Raw genomic sequence first — 11,464 nt, forward strand, 5'->3', positions numbered from 1 at the left:
TGCTTGGTTTTTGGTGCCTGCCGCTCCTGAAGCTGCTCTCTGAACATGAGGACAAAACCGTGGCGTCAGGGCAAAGTTGGGTCCGTTTTTCAGTAATTGGTCTGAAGATTTTTTCTCTGACACTCACCTCCGTACGTAGCCATGACGACCTCCAGAGCACAGGCCAGCAGAGAGGTGTGGAAGGTGGAGTCATTCAGGAGTTTACTGGAAGACACCAGGGTCAGTCAGACCCAGCCGTGAGCCACTGATAAATATTTACCACTTTTATGACTTAGAATTTAAACAAATAATAAATAAATTAAATACCTGAAGTTTTGCACAGAAAGTCGTTTCTCTTCCTGAAAAAATTCAAGAAAAATCTCAGAGCAGAAACACAAACTGAGCACAGACACCTGGCCTTTTCTCTGTTATACAAAATCACCTTCTATCTCAGTGGTGCCCAAAGTAAGGGGCAGGGTACCCTAGGTGGACGTGAAGCCATATCAGGCAAAAACATTTTATAATCAATTTGAATATTTTCCTGACTTGTTTCGCAGTAAACAAAGATCTGATCGATTCTTTTTTACTTTCAGTTAGAAACAGAACTTGCAGTAAACCGCAGACGCCACCGTACCGATTTCAGCATGGCCTCCATGACTTTGTAATACAGTCTGACTCCCAGGGTAAACCTCTGAAAGACAAAATAAAAATGTTGGTCAACGTGAACATCTCACAGAGACGTCGTTGTTATTCCACTTCCATTCAGACCTCAGCTCATTTTTTATTTTTTTTTCACCTGATTTCCAAGAAGGACGCAGCGTGGTCCGACGGCCTGACCAAATCGTTGGCTGAACCTCTGGTCCAACATCTCCAAACGCTTCAGCACGCCCTGCGTCGGGTCCACGGTGCAGTTCTGAATGAGGAGTTTGTACAGATTTAGGAAAATTATTTTTTTTTCTAGTGATGTTTTTATTTTGAAAGAATTTCTCTTCAATAGAAACCGTTTTTTTTCACTCACTTTGAAATATGTGGTGAGTGTAGTGGATGGTGTGTCTCCAGTGGAGATGAGGTCGCCTCTCAACTGCTGGATGGAGGTCATGGCCGCCCTGAAGACACGACACAGACAGGGAAACAGGTCAGACATTAAAAGTCCTGAACCAAGTCCTGAGGACAACCTCAGTCCCCAGTCTTCTGTCCCCTGTCCCCAGTCCTCTGTCCCCTGTCCTCAGCCCTCTGTCCTCAGTCCAGGGTGAAGGACTTCAGTCCTTCTCAGTCGACCTGTCGTCAGCTGATTGAAGTCACTTCTCACCTGATCGGTGTCTGTGGAGGAATGATGACGCCGTCTTCATCTGGAAGGTTCTTCTTTGGTGTTCTCTCCACCTGTAGTCTGAGGGAGAGAGAGAGAGAGAGAGTCACCTTCACATTCTAACAGCTGGACAGTCGACAATAAACACCTTCAGGAGCAGACTTTACATTTCCACTTTTGGCAGCAGAACAGTCGGGTCTTCGTCGAAGAACAGCCGTCCGTCGATGTCCCTGCTCCTGAGGTAGAGTTCTTCATACTGTTTGTCCAGGTCGTTGGACTGGAGAGAAAGAAAACATTAACATCAAATTAATTATCAACAAGAAATAAAAGCAATGTTTTCAGGACTGTGGTTCTAAAGTGGGGGGGCGGAACACCCTTGATGGCACAAAGCTGCTGCAGGTGGGGGGGGCATAAATATTATTTACAGTTTGAATCATTTCTTCTTTTCTGTCTCATTGTTTGAGTCACTTTGTCACAGGTAAATTTAAGTCATGTGGTCAATCAAGATGGCCGGATCAAACATTATTAACTTGATAAACTAAACTGAATTTATATTCAGTTTTTTCAAATTAATTACTAGACATTTCAGGTGACGTCAATCAAGATGGCCGGATCAAACATTATTAACTTGATAAAGATAAATTAATTACTAGACATTTCAGGTGACCCTAATTTGAATATCAGGGGAGCCCTTGTGTGGTCGTGATCCCAAGGTTGAAAAACACCATGTCACATTTAAAAAAACAAATTAAATTATTTTTTCTTTTGGTTTAAAATCCATGTTTCTGACTGAAAACCAAATCTTAAAAATGTCAGACTTCAGTGGAACAGTTCCATCCAGGACCGACAGAGACTGAGACGTCATTTACTCAGGTGTGACACTGTTGTCTGATCATAGAGGGTTTTTTTTAAATCTACGTCCCTGCTCCATACGGAGGTGTCCACCACCTGTCACTGTTACCGTAGCAACACAACAGCACCGTGCTGTACGTGAGAGCGTTACTGAGAAGCCTGTCAGCAAACAGTGGCATCCTGTCTCCACTGTTGTCATAACTGTACGTGAACGGCCCCCCAGCCTCGGCTTGAGTCAACACCATCCTGACATCAATGAACGTAAAGAGTAAACATGAACGAGCGTGCGGAGAGAGAGAGAGGGAGAGAGAGAGACACTGAGACCTTACCTGAGGGACATCAGATGATCTTGACAGATCCAACGAGTCCAGGAAGGCGGAGAAACTGTTCTGGTACACGTTCTTCACCTGCAGTGGAACGATATATGAAAAAGACTGAAGTGAAGCAGAAAGACGGAAAAATATTTTATATTTAATGACATAAAAAAAAAAAATCTGATTTCCGAACCTCCTCTGCGTTACAGTCATTCTCTTTGCACAGCGTCTCCAGCAGCTGAACGTCCACCTCCGGCTCTGGAGGTCGGATGGACTTGGCTTTGCCTTGGTAACGACGGGATGTTCGAGTGGGGGGGCTCTGGACCTTAGTAATGGCTGATTCTGACAGAGAAAGGGGTGAGGGGTCAGGGGTGAGGAGGGTCAAACTCAATCAGTCAAGGGGTCAAAACTTAAAACCAAGACTTCGTCGTGGTCCAAACATGTAGCTTATCCTAACTGTATATTTGATAAAGGTTAAAGTAAAGACTGAGTTAATCCACCAAACACACACACACACACACAAAGAGAACGATAATTTAACCCAGGGGTGTCAAACATACTTGACACTGAACGTCAATGCAGAATCTTCTAACCTTTCCAGAAAATGAAATACTTGTATTTTCCAACTGAGAACTCTGTTAAAGAATGTTCCATCTTACTGTACGGAGGCTGCAGCAGGCTGACGGGACAGCGTTTGATGAAGAACTCCAGCGTACACAGCAGCAGCTGGAACGCTATGACCAGGTCGTCCTCCATCTGCAGCACTCTCCCTGTGAACAGCAGAGAAACGACCGGTGAGAACGGGCATCGCCGCCTCAGACAGGGAGAGGAACAGGTTCCATTCCCGAAGAACAAGATACGAAATGACGAGGACACGGTGGCCAGACGTGTCCAAACCTTCACCAACCTTTGGCTAAAAGAAACATAGTCCAGCAGCTCCTCATCGTCTCCCGCTCCCTTAGAGAATAAGACACACAGATGTTACAGTTAAACTGATAAAACACCACGGACGACATCGGGATGTTAGGAATCAGGAGGAACGTTGACGTTTTCAACTTACTTCTCATTGGACACCAGCGAAAAGATTCTCTTACAAGTCCTGGGACAAAAAAAAAAATTTTAACTTAAAGCAAAAATATGAGAGAATAAAAACATACAGATAAAAAAAAAATCAAAGAATTGAAAGGATAGTCTCTCCCAATTTACCACCTTTGTGTCTCCATTTACTTTTGTTATTTAAATATATTTATATTTGTACAGGGAACCATGTTTCTTCAGCGTAAAAAAAGCAAAAAATTTAAAGGATAGTATCTCCAAATTTACCACCTATGTGGAACTCCTTTTCTACAATTTCATGAAAGCGACATTTGAATTTCCTTTCTTTTTTGTCATTTTTACAGCCTTTATTGTGTCTCCATTTACTTTTATTATTTAAATATACTTTATATTTGTATATATATACACACTTGTACAGGGAACCATGTTTCTTCAGCGTACAAACGACAACAAACTCTTGGATTGTTAGGACAGCGGTGGTCACTCACTTCTCAAACCTCTGGTACAGGGCCAGAGTCACGTCGTACTTCTTCTCCAGTCGCGTCATGGCTGCGTTGACTTTGGTGGTGATGGTGTCTAAGTTCACGTCCATCTTCCTGACCACAGACAGGAAGTCTTTCACGCTACGAAAAAAACAAACAAACAAGGATTTAGGAGAGGAGCATTTTCATTGATGAACAAATCAATATATTGCGATATATCGTATTATTGCCCCTGTATCGTATCGTATCACCAGATTATTACCAATACACACCACTAACACGCACTGAGGTGGAAAAAAGTCGACACTTACTTCAGACTGACTGCTTTCAGGACCTGAGTGAGAGTGAAACAGGAGACGTCCAAGTCTGTCACCGTCACAAACAGACAGCCCCCCCACAGGCTGGTCTGGAGTAGGAAAAAAAAAAAGTGTTACCTTAACGTTTCCATCAAATCAATGAACTAATGACGTTTCATCACACATTTTATTACAGTATGACTGGGATTTTTTTTTTAATGTATACGACACAGTACATACAGACGCCTCATTGGTCGACTCTTGAACACTTTTCCACAGCGCCCAGGCACGATCACACACCAGGTCTGTGACCTGCAGACTTTTACACAGGTTCAGGAACGCTGCATCTTTGTCTCCGTGTCTGCAACAGTGAGACGCAAACAGGACGTGAAGTTTAGTTTAAATGTAATCACTGACTTTTTTATGTTTTATTTTTGAACCAGAAGTCTCATAAATGACATGAATGTACAGTATCAGTTCAGCAGCCTGAAAACACATTGATAAAATAAAAATAGACTAATCAAAGTGTTTAACTGACGGCGTACAAAAAGACAAATGTTCATGAAATATTAGCATGAATTCTTTCAATTCTTTGAAGCAACATTAGCACCTAAAAAATACACATCACATTTTAATAATTTATTAATAACATAACGATTACTTTGATAAATAACATGTGAAATCAAAGCTAACTCTATCTAATGTTGTCTTATTTTAAATATGATTAAAAGAACTCTTTGAACGACTAAGGTGAAGCATTTATTAAGAACTTTTAGTGTTTAACAAATAAAAATGATAATTTTATCATAATCCTATACAATGTGCTTTAAATTTATTGACTAAAACCACTGCATTCACTTCTGATATCTGTTGTAAATGATAAAAATAAACCAAAGTGGTTTTAAAGTGTTAGACAAACGTGTGCTACAACGAATAACATGTCAACACAAAAGCAAAATAATTTAAAGGGCGTTTGATGAGGCAAACATGACAAACAGAAATGTCAGTATTACAGTAGAACGGCATCACAAATAACATGTCACAGAAAACAGGTAGAATATGTCAATGTTTGGTTTTTATACTACAAGGTTTAAACGTAGAATATGTCAATGTTTTGGTTTTTATACTACAAGGTTTAAACTAAAGTTTTATGGTTGATTTACACACAGGCCTGGCTTTGTTAGGGCAGCTAGCATGATTAGTCACAGCTAACAACAGTTCAATTTATAACAACAAATTAGAAGCAAAACACTGCATCGACAGGAGAGGTGAACTGACCATAAAACTATACTAGTTATTGAAACCGAACCAAAACAACCAAAACAAAATAAGGAGAATAATTAGACGTAATAATTACACTTACTTTTTAACGGATAACTCTGGACTCCCCTTGTCTGCTTGAGCATTTTCTGCGCTGGGCTTCAAACCTTTGCTCTGTGTCGACCCAGAATTACGCTTTTTAGGTGGCATCGTACAGTCCGATCTGCTGAAATATAAATATTAAAGTACGACAGCAGAGTGTGTGTCTTTCTAAGGAGACAAATGATGTTTACTGAGTTTAAACCCTCACAGTTCCGTCGCTACAACACAAGCCCACTCGCTTCCTGAATGGGGACGCTCGGTCTGTTTCGCAGCAACGCGCGGCGGTGCGCCGTTGTCGCTGCTGATGCGCCGCCCCTCCCAGTGACTGCCGCAAATATTTGAGGCATTTTACCACGCACGTTGTCAACAGTTTGGTCGAATAAATACTACTTTAGCTTTAAACGTTGTAATCCATACTTCTAATGTATCTCCGTTAGATTTTGTACTTGTTCATTTTAGCTACATGGATAGTAAGCAAGTGAACGGTATACGTCTGTTTTGGCTGAGGGGTCACGTGATGATACGAAACCAAACTCACCCCAGCTCTGCAGTCAAAAACGCGGGAAAATCTCCATGCAACTTCCGCTTATTTACATGTGAAGCGCGACCGAGGAGAGTCATGGAGGTTTATCTGCCGTGACTGGTCCAGGAAGTACAGTAGAAAGTATTATGTAAGGACAGAGTTCTGTACACGGTTATATAATACATACATAATTAAATAAATAAAACAATATATACACATTTAGGGATTTACTGTCATTTACTGCGTGACAACAAAGAGAGTGCTAGAAATGGAACTGTTTGTGACATTAACTTGGGATAAGCCTAGAAAATGGGGATAAAATAGGACAATAACAAAATTAAAAGTGTTTTAATATTGAGGGATTACGACCTTTCCGTTACATTACAACTTAATATCATAAATGTGGACTTATTTTTTAATAACTACTTAAATCTCGTCATTGTGTTATTACCGACGTGACACTGCAATCAAATCAAAGTTTTGCAGTGTAAGCTGTGTGTATTTATTTTACTGCCGTTTCTATAAAACCAAAAATATTTCGGGGCGAAAGATTTAATCACTTATTTTTTTTCTCATTTCATCATAAACGACAATAAGCTGATGAGCAAAGACTTGTGGAAGATTTAATCACTTTTTTTTCTCATTTCATCATAAACTACAATAAGCTGATGAGCAAAGACTTGTGACGTATTCACACGTTGTAAATAATCATGACATTATCTCACCTGGTCAGGAAACACAAAAGTTACTTGTCGTTTTCGTCTCATTGCAGGTAACCAATGCTGGTCATCCATTGATTTTGATTCTCTTTCCGCAGCCTGTAGATCTAAATATGTACTCTTATTGCCCTCTAGTGGTAGATGTAATCACCTCCAACTGCTATTTTCCCCAGACACAGACGTTCACAAAAGTTTTAAAAATCACAGGATCCATTTATTGTTTAGAATTTGTCCTCAGATCATTTACAGATGACACTTTCAGTCCCAATTCCTCTAACATGTAATTATTTAAATACCGGTCCAGTGTTGACAACTGTGGACAGCAGATGGCAGTAAACTACGTAGACAATAAATAGTAACAGAATAAGATTGTCACATGACACATATAAAAGGAGGAGAAGCGGAACTTGAAGTGGTGTATATTAAAAAACACAAACAAAAAAACAACAATAAAAATACTGTGTAATAATACGCCTTTGTATAAATAATAAAGAGTAACTCGTCCACACTGTCCTGCAGAACACAGTCTTTGGACACATCCACCAGGGCCCAGCCGGGGCCCTTAGCATCGTGATAGTTAATAAAAAAAAAAAATCACATGACACAAAAAAGCGAGTCTTCTCGTAAGGTCATGCCTGGCTCCCAGACTCCCACGTCATGGCAGTAAAGTCCATGTCAGTGAGCGTGACGGTGAACGGCCCCTCCACCCTCTCAGGCTCCATGCTTTCCACCTCCAGCCTGGTGGTGTTTGTGTTGTTGGACCTCCACGTGTTCAGCGGTCGGATGGACTTCTGGAAACGCTGCGTGAAAAAAAAAAAAACCATGGTTAAAGATTAAAGATTCTACGTGTTCAGAACGTTATCACGGCTACAGTGTGTGTGTGTGAGAGGCCGGAGCTGACGGAGCGACAGTGGCGGTGATACTGACTTCCTTCAGCGTTCCTGTTTCCTTGCAGATGGCGACGGCGGCCCAGATGAGGATCTGGAGGCAGCAGGTCGCACCCATGCACACGCCCAGAGCTTTGCCCCACAGAGGGTACACGTAGGAGCCATACTTGAGTGGAGTGTTGTACATCTCAATGAAGATGTACGTCAGGATGAACTACAGCCCCAGGGGTGGGAGAGGGGGGAGAAAAGAAGAAGAAGAACAACAGAGGAAGGTTTCACCTTAAACATTGACAACAGAAACAGCAGAGAAAACAACGAGGTCAGTGGAGAAATCCAGCTGCAGGAGGATCCACTGGTGTCAGCTTCCACTTCAGTCTCTGTCTCTCACATGATTCATAGAAGTGTGGAGCACAGTGTAACGACTAGAGCAAGGGTGTCAAACTCATTTTCTGTGGGGGGCGGGGGGGTACATCACCAATATAGTTCCCCTTGGAGGGTTGGTTGTAAATGGATTAATGCAACTACTCTGTAATGTATTAATACATGTTCCTGCATTTGATTATTATTTATTCAAATTACAAATATTGTTCATTATTATCATCAATAAAAAAAAAACTTAAAATTCATCAGGTTAGAAAACTCTGCTTGCATGGACTTTAATAAATGCTTTTTTATTTTTTACTCCCACGGGCCATACAAAATGACTTAGCGGGCCGCATTTGGCCCCCGGGCCTTGAGTTTGAAAAAAGGCTAATGCTACCAACAAGATACGAAAGTTGTACGTTAATCAACCCAAACTCACCAGCAGGAGAAAGGGAGTGCAGAAAACCCAGCAGGCTTTGAAGTAAACCAACACTTTGCTGCACCAGGGCGGACAGTGTTGGATCATGTCGATGATGTCATCACAGAACTGGTTAACGCCTGAGTTGGGAGACAATGAGACGACAATTTATTAACGGTCCTGAGACTGAGTGTCAGAACAGAATGTTGGAGCTGCTGCCGCTGTCATTGGTCCAATGCTGCTGACGTTGGACCAATGACACGACCACAGAAACCGCTGTGGTTTTCAGTTCAATAGAAAATCATGCAGAGAGTAATCAGTAACCAGGACCTAATCAGTCAGAGAGGATAATTAGCTTTCTAATTATTTTGATTAGGTTGGTCTGTGTTCATCATACATTATACAGTAGAACCTCGAGGATACTGGTTTAATCGGTTCCACAATGGAACTCGTGTGTTGACTGCATTTTTCCCACTAAAAAATAACTATATATATTTTTAAATTTTATTTTATAAAAAACTAAAGGTTTTGTGTTGACTGCATTTTCCCCAATAAAAATAACTATATATTTTTGATTTTATTTTATAAAAAACTAAAGGTTTGTGACGAACTCTGCAGCTGCTTTGACATCAGAGTCCGCGGCCTCTCCCTATCGTACCACTGAATGGATGCCAGCCCTGGGTTGAGCCACTGGTGACTAGATAATTCCTCGTATCTCAGGGTTCCACTGTAGTGTATTTACAGTCAGAGGTTTGAGTCAGAGTCGGGCGCTGAGATGATGTACCATAGAAGAAGGAGATGCCAATGCACATGAAGAGGGTGATGATGATGAGGCCGAAGCTGGTGCTGAAGGAGTCAATGAGGGTGAACCAGTAAATGCCCCCCTACAGAGAGTCATGGATCAGTGGGTAAGAACCTCAGTAATGACAACAAAAAACACACACACACACAACGACGACGACACACACTCACATCAGTCACTAACAGGAGGCCAAAGAGGTAGAAGCCGAAACACAGCGCCGCCAAGAACAAGGACTTGTGCAGAGTGTTCCGTCGGAGCTGTGGGAACTCGTCCATCACGGCCGTGGTGATTCCTTCCATGTTTCCAAACTGTCAGACGACAAACAGAAGCAGAAGATTCAGTGTATAAAAGTGACGCGTCGGCTGATGGGAACCTCTGTATGTGTGTGTGTGTGTGTGTGTGTGTGTGGAACTCACCAGTGTGTCGATTCCAAGCATAAACAACATGAGGAAAAACAAAATGGACCAGAAGACTGAGCCGGGCAGGAGAGCAAGGGCTTCTGGGTAAGCAACAAAGGCTAAACCAGGACCTAAAGGTAAAACAGTACAGGATGAAGACACATGGAAATGACTTCACTGAGATGAGCCAATCAGAGAGCAGAGTAAGGTCGGCGATGCCTTCACTGTCCTAGGAAAGAGGAGCGATGTGTACTGGCAAGAATCTGGAGATTTGATAGGTACAATGACAGCTCATCACCTGATTGGTTCAACCAGGCTTGTTGTTGACATAATAATAATAATTTGAACTTTATTGATCCCATATTTGGGAAATTCTTGGGTAAACAGCAGATCTGCTGCCCCCTGGAGGCACCAAGTATGTGGACATAGGACATCTCTGCTCTCTGCTTCTAAGGCAGACGTGCTAACTGTTACTCTATGGAACCAATGCAATTATAGACAGCAATGTTATGGAAGTTTTATAAATGAACTGATGTCGTGGTAGTTGACGTGTCCACCTGTGTCTGCCACCTCTCACACTGGGACGCCCTTCCTCCAGGCCATGTGACCCAGGATTGAAAATATGGCAAATCCTGCAAAGAAGCTGGTGCTGCAGTTTCCTATGGTGATGATCAACGTGTCCCTGAAAAAAAAAACCCAAAAAAACACTGGTTACCAGACTGACGTTTCCAGGGGGCGACCAGGAGATCAAAGAGGCCACACCCACCTGATGACGTTGTTGTCGAACTTATTGTACGAAGCCATGGAGAGCAGCCCGCCGACGCCGATGCCCAGAGAGTAGAAGATCTGTGAGGCTGCGTCGTTCCACACCTGCACCGATCAGGACCAGAGGAAAAAACATTTTTACGTTTTTTATTTGTGACGAAGTGCGGACCTGGCAGGCGTGTTAGCGTCGTCTGGGTCGGCAGCTACCTGGGCGTTAGCCAACCGCTGCCAGTCTGGGGTGAGGTAGAACGCCACGCCCTGAAGAGAGCCCTCTAGTGTCGCTCCTCTGATGACCAGAACAATCAGCACAAAATACGGGAACGTGGCCGTGACGTAGACCACCTGAGAGGACGACATGGACGACAGTCGTCAGTCTGTGTGTGTGTGTGTGTGTGTGTGTGTGTGTGAGACCTGACACAGTGACACAGTAACAACACCTTGCCGGAGCTGTGGATTCCTCGGAGCATACACAGGAAGATGATGACCCACGCCGCCAGGAGACACAGACCCAGGGGCCACCGCACGGGGCCCGGGTCATGGAGGCCCTCGCTGTTTACCACGCCCAGCACCCGTTCACTGTCAGACGAGCAAGGCATCAAACAGAGATTTATGTTACAGCGCCACCAACCACCTCACCTGGTGTTACGTTTTTTACTGCAGCGTTTGGATATTTATGCAGGAAATATCTGTGATTTCTGTTCCTTCACATTTTATGACAATGTCCAGATTTAACCAGTTCCTGAAGGCTCAGCAACCACATACTCGGCGCCCCCTATGGGCAGCCTGTTGCAGCACATCCATGTTAACACAAGAATTTCCTCAGTGTGGGATCAATAAAGTTCATAACATTTTTTAAAAAACTACCCAGCTGTTCATTAGAGGCAGGAGCGGCCAAAGAGAATGTGTTATGGTTTTTATCACAGTTTGGTTTTACTGAGGAGC

General features: G+C 42.7%; 2 protein-coding genes across 2 annotated transcripts in view; both read right to left on the bottom strand.

Moving 5' to 3' along the window:
- rb1 (retinoblastoma 1) overlaps window positions 1-6,283 on the bottom strand; it is a 17,370-nt gene extending 11,087 nt beyond the window's left edge. Inside the window, exons 1-19 of the mRNA XM_025065856.1 lie at window positions 6,186-6,283; window positions 5,856-5,972; window positions 5,649-5,768; window positions 4,526-4,646; window positions 4,301-4,395; window positions 3,996-4,130; window positions 3,512-3,550; window positions 3,359-3,408; window positions 3,111-3,221; window positions 2,645-2,793; window positions 2,467-2,544; window positions 1,453-1,562; window positions 1,289-1,366; window positions 998-1,085; window positions 776-892; window positions 614-670; window positions 307-338; window positions 128-204; window positions 4-39 (exon numbers count right to left, since the gene is read on the bottom strand). Coding sequence (XP_024921624.1) covers window positions 4-39; window positions 128-204; window positions 307-338; window positions 614-670; window positions 776-892; window positions 998-1,085; window positions 1,289-1,366; window positions 1,453-1,562; window positions 2,467-2,544; window positions 2,645-2,793; window positions 3,111-3,221; window positions 3,359-3,408; window positions 3,512-3,550; window positions 3,996-4,130; window positions 4,301-4,395; window positions 4,526-4,646; window positions 5,649-5,768; window positions 5,856-5,972; window positions 6,186-6,268 — 1,693 coding nt within the window. The 5' untranslated portion in view covers window positions 6,269-6,283. The remainder of the gene's footprint in view (window positions 1-3; window positions 40-127; window positions 205-306; window positions 339-613; window positions 671-775; window positions 893-997; window positions 1,086-1,288; window positions 1,367-1,452; window positions 1,563-2,466; window positions 2,545-2,644; window positions 2,794-3,110; window positions 3,222-3,358; window positions 3,409-3,511; window positions 3,551-3,995; window positions 4,131-4,300; window positions 4,396-4,525; window positions 4,647-5,648; window positions 5,769-5,855; window positions 5,973-6,185) is intronic.
- Window positions 6,284-7,081: 798 nt separating this feature from the next.
- The window catches only part of slc6a7 (solute carrier family 6 member 7), a 7,688-nt gene continuing 3,305 nt past the window's right edge, over window positions 7,082-11,464 (bottom strand). Inside the window, 10 exon segments of the mRNA XM_008333140.3 lie at window positions 7,082-7,689; window positions 7,817-7,990; window positions 8,579-8,697; window positions 9,342-9,441; window positions 9,530-9,667; window positions 9,776-9,888; window positions 10,315-10,439; window positions 10,524-10,627; window positions 10,730-10,864; window positions 10,960-11,098. Coding sequence (XP_008331362.1) covers window positions 7,519-7,689; window positions 7,817-7,990; window positions 8,579-8,697; window positions 9,342-9,441; window positions 9,530-9,667; window positions 9,776-9,888; window positions 10,315-10,439; window positions 10,524-10,627; window positions 10,730-10,864; window positions 10,960-11,098 — 1,318 coding nt within the window. The 3' untranslated portion in view covers window positions 7,082-7,518.

Source organism: Cynoglossus semilaevis, chromosome 19 (assembly GCF_000523025.1).
Source record: "Cynoglossus semilaevis isolate Cse_v1.0 chromosome 19, Cse_v1.0, whole genome shotgun sequence".
NCBI classification, from domain to species: Eukaryota; Metazoa; Chordata; class Actinopteri; order Pleuronectiformes; family Cynoglossidae; genus Cynoglossus; species Cynoglossus semilaevis.